General features: G+C 41.9%; 1 protein-coding gene across 2 annotated transcripts in view; it reads right to left on the bottom strand.

Annotated features, from left to right (window-relative positions):
* MAMDC2 (MAM domain containing 2) overlaps positions 1-25,819 on the bottom strand; it is a 154,084-nt gene that overhangs the window by 50,045 nt on the left and 78,220 nt on the right. For both annotated transcript variants that reach the window (XR_001121482.1, XM_004375799.1), the window contains exons 5-8: positions 24,819-24,956; positions 11,587-11,843; positions 6,619-6,712; positions 595-738 (exon numbers count right to left, since the gene is read on the bottom strand). Coding sequence is in view for 1 of the 2 variants with exons in the window: in XM_004375799.1 (XP_004375856.1) it covers positions 595-738; positions 6,619-6,712; positions 11,587-11,843; positions 24,819-24,956 (633 nt within the window). In the remaining variant the exon portion in view is untranslated. The remainder of the gene's footprint in view (positions 1-594; positions 739-6,618; positions 6,713-11,586; positions 11,844-24,818; positions 24,957-25,819) is intronic.

Genomic DNA, 25,819 nt, shown 5'->3' with positions numbered 1-25,819 from the left:
ACCATCTTTTCCAAACTATTTCACCATCGTTGACACAAGCTCACTGCCCCCCACCCCACCCAAGCTTCTCATCTATCCTTTCGAATTGCTATTGCCAATTTGATCACATATGGCTACTTCTTTAAAAGAGCATAATGCTCAGTGCAGACATTCTTTTCTAATTAGGCTAAACTATCATTTGGTTCAAAGATGACTTCAGGGGATAGTTTCAGTTCGAGGTTTAAAGATCTCCTCAGGGTAATAGTTTCAGGGGTCATCCAAACGCAATGGCTCCAGAAAGTCTAGATTTTATGAAAATTTGCAAATAGCTTTTTAAAGATACTTCTCCACCTAAAATTATGAGCAAAGTAATTTTCAAAGGTTTGGCTATTTAACTGCTAAATACTTTTAAGCTAGCACAACAACTCAAATTCCAACTTCAAAAAATGATCAAAAAAAAAAAATGATCAAACACAAGTATATCAATTGCCTTTGCTTCTTTACAGCTGCCTTTTTTTTTTGAAAGTCAGGGTCTTGATAGGTATGGAGTAAAAATAGCAAATGAGCTTGAACACTAGCCCCACAATGTCATCACACAACAGACTCTTGATTTACCTAATCCTGTAGTGTGGTCTCCTGCACGATATATATTTGGTTTTACTTTTACTCGGCTCCAGCCCGGGCCTTCTTTATCTTGGTAAAAGTTGCAGAGATCTTCCTCAAAATTGCAGCTCGCTTCCACAGCACTGAAAGGAAGCTCTGAGGAATGGAAAACTAGACGTAAAGAGAGCCAAACTCAAGGACTACATCAACAGGCTGACAAATATGTATACATTGGTGCCCAGCGATACCAGAGAAGTAAAACATAACAAGATATTTTTATCTGAATGGCATGCTGACAGGTTAGCCATCAATCCAGTGTTTCTGCATGACAATAAAATTGTTCTTTTCCTCTCTAAAGGAGGGAGAGGAAGGAGCACTGTTCACATTCTCTATAAAAATAAAGAACAACCAGACTTCAAAAGAAATTTCCTTTCAGGATGTACCAACTGCCAACGTTTATTCACATACTTCTTCACAATTCAAAAATCATATGAAACGAAAGAAAAAAAAATAAGCATTTTAAGGAATTCTTCATTTCTCTCTAAGGCAAATATTTTAAAAATAATATTTTCCAGAAATAATTTTCCTTTGTTGATCAAGCTCAGTGTTAGAAGCAAAGTTACTGTCTACTTATAATTGATATTAGTAATAGGAGCTGATCTGCTTGAAGAAAATCATTACTCAATTTAAATCACACAGTTCAAAAAGTCATAACCAGTCCCATCACCTGTGCTGCTATTATTTTGGCCTTACTAAGTTTTGATAGCATTTACCCTGGTCTATAATACCATCTCAGCCCAGATTGGCTAGAGGGAATGGAACATAAAAGAAGCCTGTTAACAACTGACTTGTAAACCTTACCATTGAGATTGTCCTCTGAGTCCAGAGGAGAGGCAGCTGCAGTAGTTTGGGACACAGTCAATGTGGCCAGGTGTGATCCTGTTTTGCGTGCTGCCACACACTGGGTCTAATCGTTTAGGGTCATGGAGAAAGAGGGGCTGTTTTAAATAACTGGAAAATCCTCTCTAGGAAACATGTGTGTTCTGGGAACAGTGATGTGAAGAAACAGGGAGGTGTTCAGGGACAAAGATCACTATACTCTCAGTTTATCAATTGTCAAAGCAAGAAAACATCAAGTGGGCTGAAGAATTGGCCTAGATGAAAGGGGACTAAAGAGACACGACAACCAAATGCAACAAGGGATCCAAGAGTCAAGCTTGGCCCAGAAAACCAGTTGCTATAAAGGACATTATTGGGACAATTGGTGAATTTTTTTTATGGACTGTAAATTAGATAATGCATCAGTGTTAAATTTCCTGCACTTCAGAATTATCTTTGGAGAATGTCCTTGTTCTTAAGAAATACACACTGAAGTATTTAGGGGTAAAGGGGCAAGATGTCTGCACTCTACTCTTAAATGTTTGATAAAGCAAACGTTAACAATTTGTAGATCTGGGTGAAGGATATAAAGGAGTTCTTCATACTATACTTACAATTTTTGCCTGAGTTTGGAATAAATCGTTCCCAAAAAACTGACCAAAAAACAAAACAAATAAATAAACTAATTAAGTGACTGGCAATACACAAAAACAGAACAGAGAAGAAACACTAGGGAGAAAATGTTTCTAATTTAACTGGAACCTGGATGATGCACCTAAGATGATACACCCTAAGAAGTGCACAGGAGCACAGCCTGATAAGTCAATTAGGGGAAAAGGAGATGAAGAGAACTCTCCATGCCCTGCCACTGGTGGATTAGCCCGCACACTGTTTTGCCTGACTCTGTAGGCGTCAGGGTGTATCTTTAAGCCATGAAGATACAGTCCTTGAAAAATGATTTGATGTCACTCAAACAACTCTCCTTTGGTATTCTCCCCTGGAGATTGGAGACCCTAGGAAATCCTTAGACTGTTTTCAGTATTAGTCACCCCTCTGCTACCTGGCTATGCAAAAACAGATGAAAATTCAGTCTACAAATGGCTGGCTAGCTCAGGAAATGGCATTGTGTTCCCAAAAGCCACGCACACAGAACAGCAGGTCAGTGGAATTACTCATCAGGAGTGGATCTCAAATCACATCCTTGGGCTGCTGCAAGACAACCACAACCCATTTATTAGCTGTATAGGAGGGGGCAGAAGGAGGCCTTAAACCTTGAAAAGAAGCAAGGATCAGTTCTCTTCATGGTGACAAACTGATTCACACAGCAAAGACTTTCCTGATGATATGATTATATTCTTTTGTTAAATAGCTAGTCCTAGAAATGGGTTTGTCTGGGGCCCTGGGATATTCTGATAAAAAGAAAATCTCAAGAGCATAACTCAAAGGCTAAATCTTTTCCACCCAGATTTCTTCTTCCACCTTCAGAAAGCATCTGATTCCTGAAGATGAGGTCTGTTTGTGACCCACCATGAGTTCTGAAACTCACCAGAGATCTGAGGTGGATGGAAAGCTTTTGCTTCAGGCTTCTTTCAGAGGTGTGGGTCAAGTGAAGATCACAAATTGAGCTTAGTGGGAGAGCTAATGACATATATGAGGCATAGAGAGGAATCAGAGGTAGTTGGAAGCCCCTGAGCATTAGTTATCAGTTGATGCTCAGGAAAAAAAAGAAAAGAAACAAAGCCTCTTTAAGCAAAGTACCAAAAAGCATCACAAAATATAATGTTTAGTAATTACTTGCTTCTTGACATTGGAACTTCAGAAATGAGAGGCTTTGAAGATGATCTCATTGGGGGAGTGTGTTGCAGTTTGAGAATAGGTGAGAGGGTCTCTTATCCTCCCATCTGCTCCACGGAGTTAATGGAGCTGAACTCAGCATCAGTTGTACAGATCTAGAAGGCTCATCAGTCCCTTTGGTACTAAAGAGATATTGGAAGCAGTGTATTCTTTAGGCTGCTAAGCTTGCATGGTAGTTTTATTTTAGCATGAGCCAGACCTAAGACAGGCTGAGACAGCTCAAAGTTGGGTTAGGAAGGAAAGTGAGTGGGACACAAGAACTGTGATGGAATAGGGGCAGGGCCACTGACCAGGCTGCAGAGACCTCTGGGGGCATTTGAGCTAAGGAAGGCTGTGGCAACTTTAGCTATAGCATAGGCAACAATTCGCACCATGTTCCAATTAGACAAGAAGTCTGGGCAGGGTGTTGTTAATCTGAGCTACCAGTGGTCAACATTGGGATTCAGGCCCAGGTAGTCATCTGAGGGATATATCCCCAAGTGTCAGATCCTCCCAGCCACTGGCCTGGGTGTGGGATGGACCAACACCCAGAGAGGAGGTTGAGCCGCCAGCAAAAGGCAAGAGCAGTGGAGCTCTCAGGTTTGGACTGAGCATTAAGGCAGGATTCCTAGAAGTGGGTGGGATCACCTGTTGGGCATTCAAGGAATTACAGACCAAAAGGAGAGTTTATTCCTGTGGTCTAGACTCCAGGCCAAATTGGGGAGTAGGGATTATGGGTGGAAATGGCAGCATGGGAAGGAAAGTGCTGTAACTGAAGGGGGGAGGGGCTTTCGCTGTCTTCTGAAAGTCGTCCTGGGGGGATACTTGGGCAGTGACATGACACTGGTGTTTAACACCTGTGGCTAGGCTAGGAGTCACAGGTCTGATAGCCTGGATTAACTCTAAGTCTAACCAGATGGTGGGAATGAGATGGTTCATATGTTAAAATAATTCCTGTCTCAGCCTATGAGGGAGATGAAGGAAGATAACACTGGATCCAGCTGGGAAAAGTAGAGAAAACAAGTCTGGAGCTAACCAAGATAAAGACAAAAATGTTGGCACCTGTTATGAAACAGAAGTGCATAAGCTATTTGTGAAATGTAAGACGGAGCATGAAAACTCGAGGGCTCAGCTTCTAAGGCTCAGGATCCGACCCCTAGCTGCTCGATGAAGGGCATCAACTGGAACCTGAATGTACCTCCAACTGACACATTTGTCAAGGCAGTGCCTTTTGCTAGCTCTCTTTGATTTCAATCTGATCCACTGTGTTCCAGAATGGATGGGAATGTTTTGACAATTAAGTAAATTTAGAGACTCTTACCATTAAACAAATAATATTAAATCTCATGACCAAGCATTGGCCATCATAGACATTAACTCATCAATCTTCCCAACAACTCTTGTGAAACAAATTCTTCCATCCTCATCCTATAGATGTGGAAACGGAGTCTCAGAGAGGTCAAACGACATGTCCAAGGTCACACAGTTTGTTAAGTGGCAGAGTGGGGATGTGACTCCAACATTCTGGCTTTTGAGCATAATGCTATGATCACACAATTAAACTTGGGAAGAATAGTTTTCAAAGCCAAGTTGGTATGGTGGGAAATTCTGAAGACCAATATGGACCTTCAGTTAATTTAACTTTATAAAAATGGGTCTTTCTGGATGTCTCTGCAGAGGAAGGGTCTTTATGTGGGCTGGATTTTACAGATGGATGGGCCACCAGCCCTCTTAACAAATGGTCCTTGTTTTGCTGGAACCTTTCTTTTCCTTTCACCAGTCAAACCACCAGTGCAGTAGGAAGGAGCTCAGATACACGTTGTATCTTTTTAAAAGGGAGAGTGTTTCTAAACATTATTTCTAAGGTGGCTCAGTCAATTCTATTACCTTCCAGCTGCTTCTGCACCTCATCCTCCAGAGTGAGATAATGAATAAACATCTCTTCCCTCATATATATAACTTGGAGATACAAAACTTCAAAGTAACTGCCTACTGACAGAGAAGAGGAACTTTCTAAAAATAATGATAAAGAGGTTGTGAAATTCATATTAACATAACTGAAATATTGACTGAGGGGGTTAAGGGGCAATCAAATTTAGAGAAGTAAAACAATATTGATTTCTGTGTTTTCTCAAATATTTAGAGACTCATACACTCTGGTTGTTTGTGTTAAATCATTTTAGAAAATATGTAAATCCAGTTCTATCTGTTTCACTGTTTTGTTTTTTACTAAAATTAGTGAAAAGTAATATTTAGTTTCAACAAATTAGTAGGGTTCTCTCTAATTTGAGAGTAACAATTTAGCTCAAGTAGAAAATATCTTTCTCAGCTCCCTTGCTGTTAGAATGTATGTGAAAATAATATTAAATTAGAGACCAACTCTGTCTTAAGTGAAAGTCAAACCACAAAGGCCAATTTCAAAAATTCATTTCCCATGCTCCAAAATCCTGAATAAGGGCTCATTAATAAGATGAGATGACCACAGTATGTCCCTGGGGTCTCTCAAGGAAACGAACTCACTAAAACGTAAGGCCAATTACATTTATCTGGGTTATCATTAATATATTTTAAGATATTTGTTTTCTAATTTACTTGGGATCAATTTGGTTATCTATTTTCCCAGCAGGAAATATTTCTTCTCTCTTTTCTAAATACCAATTTTATGGAAGTTATAAAATTAACCATAATAAAATAACTTGAGGTTTTACTTTGATAGAGAAAATAATTAAGAACATTTAATATTTACCCCAAACCATCATAAAGATAGCTTAGTACCAAATACTAAAATCCTTAAAAATGAGGATGTTTGTAAGATTGGGGTACGAAAAAATGGAAACAGTTTTTATAATTCTATTGAGTAGATTTTGAGAGTTTTTTTTCATCTACCCATCCACCCATCTATAGATTCAGATACGCTTTAAAGAGAAAGATGGATGGGAGGGAGTTAGTATTATCTAATTTTCCTTTCCTAGCGAATCCACCAGGCGCTCCTTGGAAACCCTATGGGGCACTTCTACTCTGTCCTATAGGGTTGCTATGAGTCAGAATTGACTTGAAGGCAATGGGTTTTTCAACGGGTTTATAGCAGGTAGGGAAGATGAAAGCTCCTTTACACAGGACAATTGACCTGTAGTGTCAGAAAAATTAACTTCGCTCTATGATGAAAAAAAAAAGAGTAGTATTCTATTCAGTTAAATAATTTCTGAAGTATGAGATAAGGGGAAGGGTGAGAAAATCAGAAGGAATTAAAGCAAGTCCTGACCACAGGCATCTATTAAGAAAGGAAAATTCCAAACGTAAAAAAGAAGAAAAGAGAATGCTTACCTGTCTGATTTTGGCAGTGAACAGGAGAAAAAGAAATATCATCCAGGGCAACATACCCTCCTTTGGGACCATTGAAGGCAACTTCAAAAATAACCTGCAGAGAAAAACAATGTATTTCTGTTAGGCTTAGCACTCTTAGCCATGATTTGAAATGGCATGTCCATCAAGGCAGGTGATGCCAAGTACTTTGGGAATCACGTCTGTAAATAAAGGAGTTTAGACAGCGCCCTCCTCAAGGAATACTATTAAGTTTCCTTCTACTGGTGGACTTTTTACCCTCCCTTGAGCGCCAGCTAAGATACCGATGTCACTTTCCGGTAGAGCCATAGAATTGACAATTAGCATTATGAACTTCAATTAAAGGTAAAACAGGCTCTGTGCAGAAAGCAGGCTAGGTTCTCCCCCTGCCGTTTGCAAGGAACGAAGCCCTTCTAAGGCCCCTTCCTTTCTTCACACATGGAATTTTATGTGAGGCTCTGGACAAAGGTGCAGCAGTCAGAAATGACTACCCTGACAGCCCAAACAAATCAGGCCCAGAAGTTCTATGCCTGGATGTTTAGGATTTCAGCATGTCCAAGCATGTTTGATCGGCTAGAAAGGGCATAGGGTTAACTCTTTTGTGCCTGGCGGTACATGTAACAACCACAAACTTTTTCAACCTCCAGGGTTTATTGGGAAGCTGCTGTAACACTGACAGTGTGTGCTTCCTCAAGGCAGGGGCCTTTATGACTGTTTGAAACCAAAAAAATGGGCATGTGCCACAAATTACTGTTTTTACAGGGTATTGTATGAGGTATCTGGGTTTTTGGTAGGAAAAAGAGAAATTTTGAAAATTTTTTATTTGTTACATGTATGTACCAATAGATTCTGGTGGGGACTCTGGAGTATAATTAGTGGCACTTTATATGTACCACTAAACACTTGGGGTAGGCTTGTGGGAGGGGGCAAGAAAAAAAAATCCATACTACCTACCAAAAATTCAGACACACTCAATGATTCAGAATGCTTCCATTAATGAAAACACGCGGTATCAGCAAAAAATTTGAGGCAGAAAATAACTGGGTTGCCAAATTAATGAGTTCAGCCTTTTTAATTCGACTCTCTTCCTTGCCACAGACTTTAACTCTGAGCTCCACATTCGACTACATTGTGCCTGGCACCACTGGGGATCAGGCACGGTCAGCCCAGCATTCATTGCTGCTGGGAAAACCACAACAATTGATAACATGAGAAGATACAGTGTTGAGCAGGGGTTGCAAACTCATACAACCTACAAGGGCCAGGCAGGTAATGCATGATGGGGGCTGAGTATGATACAGCCGGAAAGGATATGGACTGATAAAATGAAGAGACAAAGACCTGTTTAAAGGGGGCGCTGCTACTCAGCATCTGTCAATTGCTAACGTGTAGGAATTCAGGAATCAAATCTCCACATCCAGCAGATTGTCAAGAGGACTTGGATCTCTAGATTTTATTTGAAACCTTTGGATTTTGCAATGTTGGCAATTCAAAAATTAAAATAAGCAAGTGAAAAACCCACTATGGCAGCCAGACAAATCACTGTGAGCTAGATTTGACCCACAGGCTTCTATTTACAACCCCATGTGAAGAGAATAGTGTCTTGGAGGCAGACAAACCAGAGTTCAAATTCCATTTCCATCACATACTAGCTAGGTGACCTTGGGTAAATGGTTAAGCCTGTTGGGACCTAGATTTTTTTATCTGTAAAATAGGCATAGTAACACCTATCTTGTAGGACTGTTGAGGAGATAATGTATATAAAGATATTACCACAGGATTAACCAGTAACCAGTTGCCAACAAATCAACTCCAACTCATGGCAACCCCATGTATGTCAGAGAAGAACTGTGCTCTATAGGGTTTTCAATGGCTGATTTTTCAGAAGTAGATATCCAACCCTTTCTTCCAAGGTACCTCTGGGTAGACTCGAACCTCCAACCTTTCAGTTGGCAACTGAGTGTGTTAACCATTTGCATCACCCAGGGACTTCAGCACATGATTAGCTGCATAATAAATCTGGCCTAAATTAGTGCCATTTTCTCTAGGCTCATCTCTTGAACTCATATTCAGGTCTGTGTCCAAAGTTAGTTGCTAAATAGCTTGAGCAGTCCCCCTCTCTCCTCCAGACCTCAGTTCCCTCATTTTTGAAAAAAAAAAAAAAAGAGTTTGGACACCATGGTTTCTATGGTCCCTTTCAGGTTAACAACAGTGGTCCCCAGGGCCCTCATCCTTCAACTCTCCAAAATCCAAGAAAGGCCCTGGGAGCTTGCCTCTGGCAGAGGAAAGGGCTTGAATGAAGGGAACAGGTGTGGACACATGAGAAGGGAGAAGTTAAGTTGACAAATGAACACAGATCCATGACATTTAGTTCTCGAGGCACCAGCTGATAAAGGCAATGAATGACAGATGTGATCTTACTTAGCAGGTGGGATCAGAATAATTTTTCTGATCAAAATATGCTAATCATTGCCTATGTGGCAGTGCGTCTTCCCTTGTTCAGAAAGAGAGACTCAAATGTTTGTTTTTCTTTTTAAAATTCATTTGAGAATGTGGTGACATTAAATTCACTGATTTCTGCCGAACAAGATTCTTTTCAGTCAGGGAAGGTTTCAGCCTACTAGAGCACAATTGCACACTTGTGAACCAGAAGGATATGTATTGAGGTTTAGTAGTGTTCAGTATTGTAATTTTTCAAGTATTGATTAAAAAAAAAATTCAGCAAAGTCTCACTCATACAAATGTTGTTGAGGAGTTTATGGTTAGATGTACGGAGTTTGCAAAGAAAATGCTGTTACTATGTGCGTGACTCATTTGACTTTAATAGAAGGAAAAATTTCTGAAGCAGTATGTGCATTTCTTTTCTTCCTTGCAACATGAACTCTCAGAAAATTTTCCACTGGGCTGCAAAAGCAAAGTGAGGCCCAGTCAGACTTGAGGATAGGAAATAACACACATTCTGCAAAGGGCATTGTGTTCTCTCTGAAGCTCTGGTGGGAGGGGGCAGATATGAAGGGGTCAGGGCAGTTGCAGGCACACCAGCAGTAGACAGAGCACATGAGAAACCAAGACCCAACCCTAATGTTCTTCACAGCTCCACATCAGGCGAGCAGATGGCACCACCAAAAAGCATCCATAGTAATAATCTGCTTCTTTTGCACTTTAAAGGGAACTGGGGACAGTATTGCAAAATCCACGAAGTGAAAAGTGAGAAACATTAATAAATTGTTGGTGACCAAGACTCTACTTATAGCTACAAATCTGCAATAACAATGTTGCCCCCACTGATTCAAGAAGTCCTCTGGAGTCCTCAGACACAGCTGAGCCTCCTCCATCAGTGTTAGGTCAGATTAGTCCAGAACTTTCCTAAGTGCTGTGGCACTCAGCAGCTGCGTGACCTAGAAAAAAGTGTTAAACTTCTTGGACTCTGTTTTCTTCTTTTCCGTGTATAATGTGGGGATAATTTTACTTTGTTGGATTGCTGTTTGTAAAAATCAGTTGCAATTGAGTTGATTCTGACTCATGGTGACCCCATGTACGTGTCAGAATAGAACTATGCTCCAAGGGGTTTTCAATGGTTGATTTTTATGAAGTAGATGGCCAAGCCTTTCTTCCAAGGCACCTTTGGGTGGGTTCAACCCTCCAACCTTTCGGTTAGCAGCTGAGTGCATTAACTGTTTGCACCACCCAGGGACTCCTGTTGTAAGTACTGGAATACTTATAGTACAGCCAGAATGCTCCTTAGAAGCAAGGATGGCGACACTTTGTCTCACATAATTTGGACATGATATCAGGAGGGATCAGTCCCTGGAGAAGGACATCATGCTTGGTAAAGTAGAAGGTTAACGAAAAAGAGGAAGACCCTCAATGAGATGGATTGACAAAGTGGCTGCAACAATGGGCTCAAACATAGCAACGATTGTGAGGATGGCACAGGACCAGGCAGTGTTTCGTTTTGTTGTACATAGGGTCATTATGAGTGGGAACCCACTCGACTGCACCTAACAATAACATGTGCTTAGAAAAAAAGTCTGCAAGGCAGCAACTCAAAAGATTAGAGAGAAACCTTAGGGGCAGTGAGTTTATGTTAATGGTGGAGAAACAACTCAGAAAAGGAGGGTGTGAATGGTTACACAAATTGAAGAACGTAACCAATGTTACTGAATTGTACATGTAGGAACTGATGAATTGGTGTATGTTTTGCTGTGTATATTCTCAATAACAACAACAAAGTAAATAAAATAAAAAATTAAACTAATAAAGTTTTGAAAATTAAAAAAAAAGTCTGCAAGGATAAACACAAAAATGTTAACTGTCCTCATCTTTACAAGGTTGGCTTAGAGTATTTGTTTTGCTTCCCTGAATTTTTTAATTCTTCTGCATTAACATTTATCACTTGTGTAATAATTAAAAATTTAAAAACTAAGGTATCAAGCTTTGGTTCAAATTAGAGTCACAATAGTTTAAGTTTCTTTATGATTTTATATCATTTATACTGTAAAGGGGAAAAGAAGGAAATACGTGATTTTTTTTCTTAGAAGGATAATTCTTTCAAGTAAGAGAAATCTTCAAAACTGCTTTCAAGGAATGGAAGTTCAAGAATGAGTTTCCCTTAGAAGGTGCTGATCTCCTCTTTTCAACTGCCCATGATCAAAGTGCAAGGTTCAACAGCAGAATGTGTCCAAGATATCTAGTTGCCTAACTGACTTTTCTGTATTTGTCCTTATTAAAATCCTCTCTTGCTAAAAAATGAGGTAATAAAGGAGAAAGGGAGAAGGGAATTCAGAGGAAGAAGAAAAGTGGAGGGGGCCAAGGAGGGGAAAAGAAAGACTAAGACATGGTGAAAAATAAGGAAATTGATACTTGTGTAGAGTCTCTTGATCTCCATGCTTGTGGGTGGGCAGGCGTCCCTCCAGAGCAGTCAGGGCTGGGCCCACCTGGCTCACCTACCTCCATGGGATAAGGCGCACTGAATTCGACCTCAGCGAGCTTCCAGGCCGCGTTCCCTAGACTGCTCCTTTTCCAGATCTCCTCGTAAAGGCCAAACGCATCCCGAGTATAAACGGAAAAGGCATTGTCATTCCCCTGGTGAAGTTGATAATAAAATGACAGGCAGCCAGACATGGGGGCTGTGGTCACTGGAGAGATGAGCTGAGCCACCTCCTGGAAGTGCTTGACGTAAACCGAGTCCACGTACATGTAGTGGCCTGAAAGAATGGCAGAGAGAAACAGCATAACACATGCCAGGGAATTTTCAGAGGAAATGGTGTGATTCTGGATTTACTTCAAAATAATCAAATGGGAGTGGTGGAAAGGGAGTGGATGGGTTATAGATGAAGCAAGGTTGGCTATGTGTGGTGAAAGAGTTCTTTTACGTGGCCTTTCTTCAGAAAAACAGCTTGAGGTATCTTCCCACTAAACCCTGAGGACTTAACCTTTGCTCTAGTTTTCTACCCCAGAGGATTTGTTACTTTTGTCCAGGCTGACTGACATTTCCTGGGTATGCTGTAAACAACTTAACGGTTTGATACTTTCTGGCTGGCCCTGGGCTGCAGCCTGCCCTGTGATTGGTCTGTTTTACACACCTTGCAAGGATTGGTCAATATACTATAGACTATGCAAATGACCAAAGAAGAATTGACACCTTTGAATTATGGTGTTGGTAAAGAATACTGAATATACCATGGACTGCCAGAAGAATGAACAAAACTGATTTGGAAGAAGTGTAGCCAGAATGCTCTTTAGAAGCAAGGATGGTGAGACTTCTTCTCCCATACTTTGGACATGTTATCAGTAGGGACCAGTCCTTGGAGAAGGACATCATGCTCGGTAAAGTAGAGGGTCAGCAAAAAAGAGGAAGACCTTCCACGAGATGGATTGACACAGTGGCTGCAACAGTGGGCTCAAGCTTAACGATTGTAAGGATGACACAGGACAGGCAATGTTTCATTCTATTGTACAGGATTGCTGTGAGTCGAAACCAACTCTACAGCACCTAACAACTTGCAAATGAAGTGACCATAGACTATACAAATGGCCTATCAAGGGGATTGGTCAGTTCATGGCCCTGCTGGGAGGGCCATGCCTTGAAATTGTCAAGGAGTTTGCTTATATATGCAGCCAACCCCACAGAATTTGCAGAAAGAAAGAAGAAAGGAGAAAAGGCAAGAGAGGCAAGAAGAGAGAACACTCTAGTAATCCCCTGGATTAGGAAAAGAACTTTCAGGGCAGTTCCTGAATTATTTTCAAACAGTCTGGCTAACCAGTATTCTCCAGAGATTGCCCTTGGTTTGGCCACATACCAAAGGCTTCTTCTGACTCAGCTAGTAATGGAGAACTCACGTGAACAGTTAGCCTCTATAACACTCGTCAGTTCGCTGAGAACTCATGTGAGTATCAAAGGCAGAGATGAAGTCTTTAAGACTTACCAATGAAACAGAATCCAGCTCTAAAATATTCCACAGAGGTTACTAGGTGGAGGAGAGACATAATACTGTTTCCTGTTCTTGAGACCTCATTATGGGAGCCGTGGAGGACCATAGTTACCTGACAGCCTCCAGCTGCCTCCCCACTTTTGGATCTATAATCCTGTTCATCCCAAGGCCATGCCACTCTGGGCTGCTTCTAGCCAGGGACCAAGCATAGCAAGGCCACTAGAACAGAGCCATTCTGCCTGGCATGGGACTGCTCAGCAACCCCCTACCAGCCTAACCTCTCTTTCTTCACAAGTGTCAGACTTGCATCCTATGCAGAAAGCTCTCCCAACCCAGGGCCTCAGTATGACTTTCATGGGCCTTGGGCACTTTTGTTGTCAAGGGCCTCTGTTCCATGGACATGTATTAAGAATTATATTTTATGACTGCATTGGTATAAAGACAGTATAATCCAGGCTGGTTCATTATTACATATTCATTATTATTATTATTATTATGAAGCTATTCTAGAAACCCTCTGAGGCAGTTCTGCTCTGTCACAAGAGGTTGCTATGATTCAGAAACTGACTCCAGAGCACACAATAATAACAACAACAATATTATTATTCATTTTTGCTTCTGATTTAAAAATAAAACATTTTCATGGACCCTAAAAGTGCTGTGGCTCCTAGAACTGTGCCTCCTGCACATCATAGGTGATTTGCCCCTGTGTCCATCTATTCCAGCTGCCTCCCTCTTTATCCTCCTTAGCCATCTCGCCCAATAAACCTCTTCCCCACTTAATTCCAGCTGAGTGCTGCTTCTTGGAGGAACCAAACTGATATAGCCAGGAAGAGGGAAATCAGTCTTTCAGGGTGAGGAGCTTCTCCAGAGATCCCGGGAAATGCTTAGTGAATCTGGGAGACCTCACAAGTCCATCTGAAACTATTCATTCCTCTTCCTGAGTGCACAGTAACTGCTAACTTAGAGAAATTGCTCACATCCCACCGCCTTATAAATTCGTCTTCCTTACAGCTGGCAGATATCTGATAGTCTTCTATAAAAAACAGTTTCTCACCTGCTGTGTGAACAATATTTTAATCCCTGAATTTGCAACTTAAAGGTCTCATTAACAACCCATGCACATGGCGCTAGGCCAAGTGAGCCACAAACACATTTCTGATCCAATAAACATCTAGCAAACACAATGTGACCTGCCCAAAGTGAGTCAGAGAGGCTGCTGGAGAAAAGGCCAGGACTGCTGACACCAAATCTCATATGCAACCACTAGACTAGACCATATTCTGTTGACCCCCTTTTCCTCTCTGTCATTCATTCGTTGCCAAAGTTCGGTACTACTTATTCACAATCTGAGTAATACTATGTATCTCCCTGGGAAACAAAAGGTAGCTCATCATGACTCTATCATTGCAGTTGAATAGATGGGGATGATTCAGAAATCACCATTCAGGTGTCTGCCCCAGGAGGCCAGGCTGGAGGAATGACAGCCAGCCCAGGCTGAGAGTATCATCAGGTACAGGCTGCTCTGTGAAAGAGGTGCCAATGGTGGGGGTGGGCCCAGGTGACATTTTGTGCACCTTTCCAATGAGAATAAAGAAAGTTGCTTGGACTTCTTAGGAAATTATACCTAGTGTCTGGTACTATGAAATTTTCTTGACCCAGTTCAATGAGGCCAACCTACCTACTGGGCCCAGAGCCTCCAGAACTTGTGAGAGGCACTTTTTGTCAGTTCTTTCAGGCTTGAATAGGATGAAACTAGGTATAGATAGACTTTAGGTGGACAGGATCCTATAATCAATCAAATCCTTGGGGATCCTGAAGGCCACAGAGATTTTAAAGTATTAAAACTTTAACTGAAAATCAAAGAGACTATGAAGGGGGCCCACCACCCATCTGTCAGTTTGTTGTACTGTGGTGGCTTTCATGTTGCTATGATGCTGGAAATGTTGCCACTGGTATTCCCAATACCAGCAGGGTCACCCATGGTGGATAGGTCTCAGCAAAGCTTCTAGACTAAGGCAGCCTAGGAAGAAAGGCCTGGCGATTTACTTGTGAAAATTAGCCAGTGAAAACTTTATGGATCACAACAGAATTTTTATGATATAGTGCTGGAAGATGAGCTCCCTAGGTTGGAATGTGGTCAAAAAACACAATAGCCACAACAACAGACTCAAGCACACAAATGATCATGAAGATGGCACAGGACCGGGCAACATTTGGTTCTAAGTACATGGAGTTGCCATGAGCCAGAGCTGACCTGATGACAACTAACAACAACAACATCAACGGGGCAATGGATGCCCCATAAGATTAAAAATTGAGACGTTATTGCCAGTCCCCTAACGTCTGTGCTGTTTTGTCATTTTCAGACTGGAAGCCAGTCTGTTATTCTCTAATTCTAGATTATACACAAAGACACTGCAGTGCCAGGAAAAAAAATTCAAATTTAGTTAAAAGAATAAAACTTACACTCATGCCAGCCAAACCTCACATCCCTTCTGGGATAATAACTGCAGTGATGGTTCATGGACACCTCCTTCTGAAAGAGACTTCCTTCTTTTCCTGCAGCATCCTTCTGAATTACCTAGACTTTTCTTTTGGAACCAGTGGCCCTTGGTAGTCAGTCATTTTCTCTTGGATGAGGAAAAGAACTTTAAGGGTAGTTCCTGAACTTTTATTTTCAAACCATCTGGCTAACCAGCATTCTCCAAATATTGCCCTTGGCTTGGCCACATACCAAAGGCTTCCTCTGACTCAGCTGTGATTCAGCTCCGTTGGCCACATTTGCACTCTAGTTGTGTTGTCTGCATCCATATCACTGGTTGTCTGGACAAGCTGTCTCCCCTGTAAGGGGGAAGACTTGATATGGAGAAAAATATGCCAGATGGAAGCATCCATGGTCTGCTGCCATTGTGAGGAGACAGCACTCAGAGACAGCAAGTTATCATGCCTCGTGTCCCAGGCAAGTTGAGTGCTTAACTGTTTGTGCCACCTAGGACTCCTAATGGGTGACCAAAACCAAAAAACACCCTTGCTATCAGGCCAATTCTGACTCAGCAACTCTATTGGACAGAGTAGAACTGTCCCATAGGGTTTCCAAGGCTGTAATCTTTATGGAGGCAGTCTGCCACATCTTTCTTCTGTGGAGCAGCAGGCAGATTTGAACTGCCAGCCTTTTGGTTAGCAGCTGAGTGCTTAACCACTGGGCTTCAAAATGGGTGACCAGTACCCCTATTTTCTAAAGCGTGGTGCTAGGCTATCAATATAGAATACACTAAGTGGTGGCACCTGGCACCTAAGCCAGCTGTACCAATTTTAGCCCATCTCTCATCTCCAGTCTGTATATATGAGAAGGCTAGAGTTGGATCAGAGATTGGAGATGGGGTTTCTTTGAAGGGAGTTATCACAGAGCTGACCTGCCATGTGTTTCTTTTTGACCTCCCAAGGGAAGGGGAGGGGAGTGCTTCCCCTTTCTCACTTTGATCCAAGGGAGGGGGCTTAAAGGAACCACTTGTGGAGGGGGTGGAGAAGGGAAACTGCCATCTAACCTTATCCCCACCCAAGCTTGCAGAAACTCCTGTGCTTGGGTCTTGAGAGGCGGGTGGTCACAGATCTTGGAAGAACTTGATCAGTGATACTGGAGTTTGCGGGGTACAGAGACTGGTGCTCGACTCTTAACTGCATACATCCAAAGATAAGAAGCTGACTGTAGATTCTTTTGGGGGCAGAGTGGAAAGAAATGATTTTGTTGCCAGTGACTGGACTTCCAGAGTTTGACAGGAAAAAGATGTTGAGTTTTCCCATAGATTAAATGGGCAACTTAGAAGGTATCTAGAGGGCTAGAGTGTCCTGAAAGGATTCTTTTCAAGAGAACGGCTGCCAGGGCAGTAACTACAACAGAAAGGGGCTGGTGGGGTATACCATTAATTATAGGCGCTAAAAGGAATTTATATGGAGGCAGTGGTAGTTCAGTGATAAGAACTCTTGCCTTCCATGCAGGAGACCTGGGTTTGATTCCCACCAATGTACCTCAAGCACAGCCACCACCAGTCTGCCATTGGAGGGTTGCATGTTGTTATGATGCTGAACAGGTTTCAGTGGCGCTTCCAGGCTAAGATGGACTAGGAAGAAAGGACTGGCAATATACTTCTGAAAATCAGCCAGTGAAAACCCTATGGATCACTATGGTCTGATCATGGGGATGGTGCAGGACCAGGCAGTGTTTTGCTGTGTTGTGCATGGGGTCTCCATGAATCATGGATTGCTATGAGTCAGGGGTAAGACTCAACAGCAGCTAATAATAAAAACAAAGGGAATTCATAGACAGCCAGTCAGAGTGCATCATCCTTATCTGGAAAAAGTAAAATGGGATTCCCCATTGGCCATGAGAGAAATGGCCAGCATTTGGCCATCTACAGTATGAAGGACATCAACTTCAGATTAAACAGCAGACTAAACCTTTTATCCCTTTGCCTTTCCTTTCTGTCCCATCCCGCATAAATCACTCTTTCCCCAACCCTGGAGGCACCACAGGCAGCAGAGTGAGAGGGGGAAGAGGAGGGAAAGAACAAGGTGGAGAAGTATGAAGAAACAAAGCACAAACCCTTCTCCCTACTGCTGCTCTGTGGTCTGGTCTCGGAGATTTGATTGGATGAAACACTGGGCTTTTGACTTGACTGAACTTAATCCCTGAAGGTGAGGCTGTTTGTTAATACCTGAAAGTGACTGGAAGGAAGGCTGGTAAGTCATCCAAGGGCAAGGGAAGAAGATCCAGCAGAGCTTGCAAAAGGCAGCAGTAAAATAATAACAATAAAGCTGCTTCCAGCTTGTACCCTGCTGAGTGCTTATGCAATGAACCACACGGATCAATGTAGAGAGTAAATGAATAGGTGCTGTTAGGATGACACTTGAGCTCAATCCAAACAGAAATGAGAAAAAAGTGTCATGGGCTATGGAAAGATGATCCATTGATTTTATGGTCTTTGATGAAATAAAATAATTCTGACCTTACTTTAGGTCTGAAACATTGTCCACCTGCTTCCTAGTGGCACCATAAGCAGGTCTGATTTAAAAGATCTCCGCAAAGGAACGATTGCCCTCATTATTTTTCCAGCAATTATCGTCTTTTTGCTAAGGCATGTAGAAAACAGTAACGATCTGAGCTGTCAGTTGGTTACCTCCTGAAAGACTTTGTTTCGCTTCATAAAATATTAACAAAGGAAAGAAAAAAAAAAGAACCCTATACATGATAAATCAGAACCGAGTAAGAGAAATAGGATAAAACCACATCACCTCCAGTATTCCAAAGATGTCCCACTGCAATTCTTACTACGTTATTTTAACCATTTCCATCATGAGGCAAGAATTTGGGAACATAGGGCTCATTTAAAAAAGAAAAAAATGACTCAGCGTTTGGGACAAACTGTCGAAAACACACAAGCAAATGAAGGAAAAATCATATCCATATCTTATTTTTCCGATATTACATACACTGTTCCCTTTTCTATGACAAAAAAAACCCCAGAGCCCTCCTGGAAGACTTCCTTCAACTCTCCCAGGCACACAGCTTCATTTCACCTCCTGTTCTTTTCTCCAGAAGCCTTGGTGGCACAGTGGTTAAAGCGCTCGGCTGCTTACTGAAAGTTCATCCGCTCCGAGTGAGAAAGATGTGGCAGTCTGCTTCCGTGAAGATTATATCCTTGGAAACACTATGGGGCAGTTCTGCTCTGTCCTGTTGGGTCGCTATGAGTCGGAATTGACTCCAGGGCAGTGGGTTTGGTTTGGTATTTTGGTTCTTTAGTTTTTCCCTGAAAGCAAAGGCATCAGCTATTTCCGGTATAAGGCTGAACATGAGATGACCTGATTAAAGAGCAAAATCTGCCGCTGCGAGCAGAGAGGTAACTAAGGTATGGCAGATAGGGTGCGTCCCCTGGACACCACTTAAGGAGGGCGCTAATGAGCAGTTTCTATTGGTCATCACAGTTTCCATTGCCAGCTGTGAGAGATCATTCAGCAATTTAAAACTAATTGTCACAGGCACTATTTTGCTCAGATAGGCCCCGGCTGCTGGCAGACATCTGAACCATTTAATCTTTGCCACCCAAATGAATGGAGCGCAGGGAAAATTAATATACCCAGTAAAAGGCAGATGTAATAAGAAAGACAACTTCTCTCTTTTTTAGCGCACTGGCTTTACCCTACCCCCTATCCCCCCAAGAGTGATTCTGGTCAAACCTTTGAGTTCTCTGGGCGCAGAGCTTTTCAAATAAAATATTTTAGAATCTGTAGAACTCATCTTTTTTCTAGCCCTGTCCTAAATAGGGGCAAGTCTTATGTAGGACTCCTGGCATGAGGAATGTGAATGAGTGTGAGTGTGTGTGTGTGTATTGGGTGGGAACGAGAGTGCTGTTGGCTAACGAACAGGCAAAACATTAGTCCTAAAGGCTGAAGAGCAATCGGAGTGAGGCAGTAGAGAAGAGTTGGCAGAAGCCACTGGAAGGTAGGCATCCAGGCTCATAATAATAAGTAGAAACACAACTTAGGACCTAGGGGCTACTCCACCATCATCATACATCCCGGCATTCTCAGTTGATCTCCAAACATTAAATAAGCCACCCATTCACACACCTCTACACCTTTGCACATGCTGTGCTTGTTGTTGTTAGGTGCCGTCAAATCAATTCCGACGCATAGTGACCCTAAAGTACAGAAAAATGAAACACTGCCTGGTCCTGCGCCATCCTCACAATCGTCGCCGTGCTTATCTTCTCCTTATTCATTTGGCCAAATTTCATTTTATTGTTGAAGTCCCAGTTCTGATAATACTTTCTCTAGAGAGCCTTCCTTGAACCCCAAAACAGAGATAGTCTTTCACTTTTTTGTAGTCCTGTATCATATATTTCATCCCTGTGCATGTAACTATTTGTTCACTATAGTATTTTGGTATTCAGGTAATTTGAGAAATGCCATAATATACGTTAAAACACAATGATATTAAAGGCTCTGAGAAATCCTGAAGTAAAGAAATCTGTTTAGCTTTCTTTAACTCAAGGCTTCTCCAGTTTATTTGACCATAGGCCTCTTTTCTGTCCCCCATATAGAGATTATTTTACTCAAGAACAGGTATTCTAAGGAACAGTATTTTGTCTCTTGTGATCTCTTTGAGGTCAGTGCCTATTTTTGTATCACCAGGTTATGCAAGAATGCCTGGCATATAAAAAGTGCTTATTTACAGCAGTGTTCATTGTAGCATGGTTCACAATAGCCAAAAGGTGGAAGAGACCCAAACGCCCATCAGTAGATAAATAAATAAAATGTGATATATCCATATAATGGAATAATATTCAGCTGTAAAGAGAAATGAAGTTCTGATACATGCCACCACATGGATGAACCATGAAAACATTATGCTCAGTGAAATAAATCAGATACAAAGGAATAAATATTGTATAATCCACTTGTATGAAATATCTAGAATGAGTAAATGACTAGAGACAAAAGAAGGTTAGCAGTTACCAGGATCTGGGGGAAGGGAGAAATGGGGAGTTGTTGCTGAAAAGGTACTGAGTTTCTGTTTGGGGAAATGAAAAACTTTTGGAAATAGATGGTAGTGATGGTTGCACAGCATCGTGAATGTAATTAATGTCGCTGAACTGCACACTTAAAAATGGTTAAAATGACAGATTTTGTGTTATATGTATGCTGACCTTTTTGGTTAGCAGCAGAGTTCTTAACCACTATGCCACCAGGACTCCACCATATTTTGCCACAGTAACAATTTTTAAAACAGAACTTACATGTTTGTTGAATAAATGAATGAATAAGTGAGTCATGAATGAAGAAGCCTCACATTCTAATGTTCAGTTTCTGACTTGACAGAAAACGTAAGCCAATGGATTGCTGGAAAGGAGGCTGGAAGGTGTCCTTAGGTTTCTTCCCTTCAGCCCTAGGGTCAGCTACTTCTTTAGCCCTCAGCATTGACATCAGAGGACTAAGAAATGCTAGTACACAAAGCTGCCTACTACTGGGAGGTGTTCTGGAATAGCCAAGGAAGAAGAGAAAAGGGACGACAAAGGAGAGAGGGGACAAGAATAGGGAGCGCAAGGGAAGTGAGAGACAAGTGCCTATGGCAGGGGTAACAACACCCTAAGAGCAAATCTTATTGCTTCTGAGGGATGACCACACCATTGTGCCTATATCTACTCTTCTACTCAAGACATTAGACAAACCAGGTCCTCTTTTTCTCACTCCTCAGTCCCTGGGGGCACAGCGGTTAAGCATTAGGCTGCTAACCAAAAGGTCGGCAGTTCAAATCTACTAGCCACTCCTTGAAAACCCTATGGGGCAGTTCTACTCTGTCCTATAGGGTCGCTATGAGTTGGAATCGACCTAACAGCAATGGGTTTGGTTTGGGTTTTTGGTTAGTCCCTTTAGACTTTCTCCTTTTTTTTTTTTTCCTAATGCCAAATGCAATGTGCTTATAAATACTCAGGAGGGACCCAAAACATTTTTTTTAATAGATCTCAGTAGGTGGTGAATTTGGATATTTTGGTACACAGCATTAAGCAAGGAGAGAAGAGTAAAATACTAGGCTCAAAGCCATCTTAGCAATCATTGAATTCAATTTTTCATTTTGCAAAAAGGCAAATGTAGACCCTGAGAAGTTAAGGGAGTGCCCACAGTAATACAGCTGTCTGATAACCTAGGCCTGGGCACAAGCATTCCGACTCCTAGCCTGGCACTCTTTTTCTACCCCTTGTTAACAGAAATATGCTCAGAATGTTCCACGGTGACAAATTAGAGTAATAAAGACTAGGGGTGATGCGATCTTCAAAGGATGAATCGCATTCAGGTAACATAGTCAAATGACTGACAATATTGACTCACAGGTCTGTTGCCCCTCCCAAGAAACATGTGTTCTCCCCAGCCAGCTGGTCCTTGCCATCATTGAGGATGAAAAATTACATGCATTGAATAAGTCATCAGTAGATGATGGCATTGGCTACCCAGAGGACTTGATTTAGGAACTGATTTTTAAGTGAATTGGGACAAGTTCTCTACTACCTCACCATACTTAAGCTTCTACCTCTAACAGTGATAATGACACGAGGGATTGTTGCAATTTTAATGCATCAGTCTTTCAAGTTCCTCTCCATTCCTTGCACTAGAGTCTTAAGATATAACAGAAAAGCATTCTCAAAATTAGCCTACTTCCATAAATTAAGAAAACATCATATGGATTTTCTTTCTTGAAACCCCAAGAGATTGTTAGTTGCTTTGTTCATTTAAACAGAGGGCTCAAGAGATACTGGCATGTTGTTTGAGTTAAACAAGTTTTGAAATACTTATGCAGATTCATGGACTAGTTATTCATCTACACATAACACTCCTTTGTAGTGTGATCCCTACAGTGGCCACAAGTGGAGAAGGGCTGTGTGTCTTTAGGGCTGAAATGTGGTATAGACATATGGAAACCCCAATTGTGTGTCATTTCCAAAAGAGATAAACTTTACTTCTAGAAGAAGGAAGTAAAAATGTTTTGCTTTTTCCCAATCTCAGTTCCTTTTGTAAGTGACCCCAGATGTATATAAAGCAATGGTTTCTGGGAACATTCTTTTGCTGTCTTGTTCTTATTCTTTTGTCCTCTATCTTCTGAGATCATCACCACCAGATTAAACCACCTAAATGCACTGCGTGATAGCATCCACCTCCTGTTCAAAGACCTCCAGTGGATTCCCATTGTCAATAGAATAAAGTTAAATTTTCTTTCCTGGCATTCAAGGCATTTTAGAAGTTGCCCCCCCCCCCCACTGCTTCCTCAGCCATATCTCTCCCTCATCTACACCTTGTAATTGCTGCCACTGCATCATTGCTCCTGCCCTCTCCTGCCTCTGCCTGTCAAAATCATACCTATCTTTCAAATGCAGTTTATTTCTTTTACCATGTTTTCTAGGATCTCCCTGCATTAAGTGATTAAGTGATTTCTATCTATCTCCAAATACCCAGAGCCTTTTTTGGGGGGAGGGGTGTAACAATCTTATAGCACTTGACACTAGCTGCCTTGTATTACATTTATTTGTGGTATAAGTCTCTTTCTTTTTCTTGAAATTATGTCCCTTGAAGCTGGGCAGGGCCCACAGGGCACTTGTCATTTTAATTTTCATTTCTCCTGCCATACCTTGCACAGGGTCAAATGAGTGAAGATTCAAGATCTAAAGTTGGGTTTATCTTAAACAATTAAGGCCCATGGGACTCCAACTTTTAAATATATGGTTACTTATAAGCATTTTGTTCTAAGAAGCCTAGACATGTTGAAAAAGGGGAACATGTAAAGTAAAAGTTGCAAAGAAGAAGTTGACCAAATGGATCTGACCTGCAGATGTGTATCATTGGCCCACACAATATTTTTAGAAAATATTCACCAATATAAAAAAATTTGGGAAACATCACATAAAAGCCCTGATTTCCAAATCATCATGAAAAATCAAAAGATCTAGCATCCTGGACTTGTATTCTTATGTGGCAACAATTAATTGGAGCTAAGTAGTAGTGGCTGTCCCCTTTGTACAGGGCTTATGCTCTCTAGTTTGCCACAGTCCTCACCCAGCCCACATCTCTTGCTTATACTATCTACCTGCCCCCATAGGAAACTGAACCTGAAGCTCTGGATGTAAAGAAGACAGAACAGGAACAGACAGAACAGGAGCACAGAGAACAAAAATATCAGGATTAAGACTGTCCAAAGCCAAGATAAACTCGGGATGGGCACTTTTGGAAAAAAACTTGGAGACATGGTTAAAAATATTCAGATGAACACACACTACAGTGAATTAGGATAACTATAAAGAACCACAAAAAGTTGTCATGTCTTCAGACATGGGTACACACTGTCATCATCAGCAGTTTAATTGGACTGAGGCAATCCCATGAGTAGAGCATCTCAGTATCCACATGGCAAGAGATCAAAGGAGAAAAAATGACTGTGTGCAGCAGAACCAAGATTCCTATTCTTGCTCTTATGGAAAAGCCAGCCTCCAGAATCTTCTCACTACTCAGCAAGACTTGGACTTAAGGACTGGAATGTCTTGCAACCATGCAGGGGACCTAGGCTTTTGCAAAGCCTACCAGGGACCAGGTGAGAGGAGCCGTGACCCACAGGTAAACCTTTGCCCTTGTCTCCTGTCGGTGGACACTTTCTCCTGAAAGTCGACTTCTCGCCAACAACCTTTCCTCCCGATTTTTCTCTGTGGGGAAATCAGCCTACTTGGCCACTAGGGGGCCCCACTGTACATCACATTCAGTATTAATCAGCAGTATTGGCTCACCTCATGGCCACTTGCGAGGTTCTTAATGTTCAGCTCATGACATTCAGCCTAGTTTTTGTGGAAAGTAACCTGGGATTATTCCAGCCTCATCTTTAGAAAGAAGAAATATTGAACAACAAATAGATAAGAAAGCAAAGCGTAATAGCTTTGTGAAAATAGCAAGACCAGTTCACAGGTGAGGAAAAGTCCTTAACTGGGTGGTCTTCTCCTTAGCTATAGAGTTCACATCTGGTCTGCTCTTTGTCTCTATCTCATGGTTTATTCTTCCCCACTCTTCCACCAGGCCTTCTGGTCCCTCCTCACCCTCCTCTCCCCTGCCTTCTGTGTTGAGAGAAGCCACAGTTAGGTCAATGCAGGGGGTGGGAGGAGATGGCAGAGACAAAGAGTTATCCTAGGAAAAGGAGTCCATTTGTTCCTAGCTTACCCAGTTCACTCTTGAAGGTGTGGTCCTGGGGAAGGATGGAGGGGGAGCTCCGAATATTTCCTCCTCCAACAAACCAGTTCACATTGGGATTCCAGCGGTTCACAAAGCCACAGAGATGATTTTCTTCAAAGTCACATTCTGGCAGAAGATAAATAAAAACACACTTTATGGAGACAGTTACACCTAGGTATACCCATACTTGCTGCACTGTTTACTCTTAGATATTCAGATACTTTTCTCTGTTCCTTGGCTCACTGAAAATGCACACCAGGACCCCCTGAACAATATTGGCCAAAGAAGAGAAATAAAGGAGACGTTGATGCTACTATAGTCTCTTCACGAAGCTGGCAGTCATAAAAAGGTGCAAGATTCTGAGGAATCAAGGCTCTAATTCATCATTGCTCCTTTGGACTATGGCTCTTCAACTTACTAGTCATGTGGGTTGCAGCGTACTCGTAACCTCTTTGCACCTTGGTTTCTTCATATGTGAAATGGGGACGACGTTCCCACCTCATAGGGCTGTTTCCAAGCACTCTTTAGGGCTATGCTGTTAGCTCCAAAAATTTTGCCCACCACCCTTTCTTTCACCTGGCAGCCTCTCTTGATGGTAGACAAAATGGCCACAGCTGAGAGGCATGCTTCTTAGATGCTAAAGATATCCTGCTTTGCTTATAAGCAAAAGCCCAACCAGAACAGTCAGGGCAGGCATATCCTCGGCTTTGGGTCTCTTCTGCAGCTACTGAGTGGAGAAGAGACAAAGGATAAAAGAACATCCCCCCCCCGCCACACACACACGTACACTTTTTGTGGTATTGGTATCTTTGCACGGATAAATTATTCCCAGTCAACAGATTCCCTTAGTGGAACAAGAAACTCACAAGCCAGTGTCTTCATTGGCTCCCATATTTATGCAATTATAAATATGGAGTATGATTGTACTTGCCATCTCCCATTTGTCCCTCCAGATCCACCTGACTCTCTTCACTCTGCTTGGTTCTCCA

This window comes from Trichechus manatus, unplaced genomic scaffold, assembly GCF_000243295.1.
Source record: "Trichechus manatus latirostris isolate Lorelei unplaced genomic scaffold, TriManLat1.0 scaffold00038, whole genome shotgun sequence".
Classification (NCBI taxonomy): Eukaryota; Metazoa; Chordata; class Mammalia; order Sirenia; family Trichechidae; genus Trichechus; species Trichechus manatus.
This window is presented reverse-complemented; position numbering and strand designations above follow the sequence as displayed.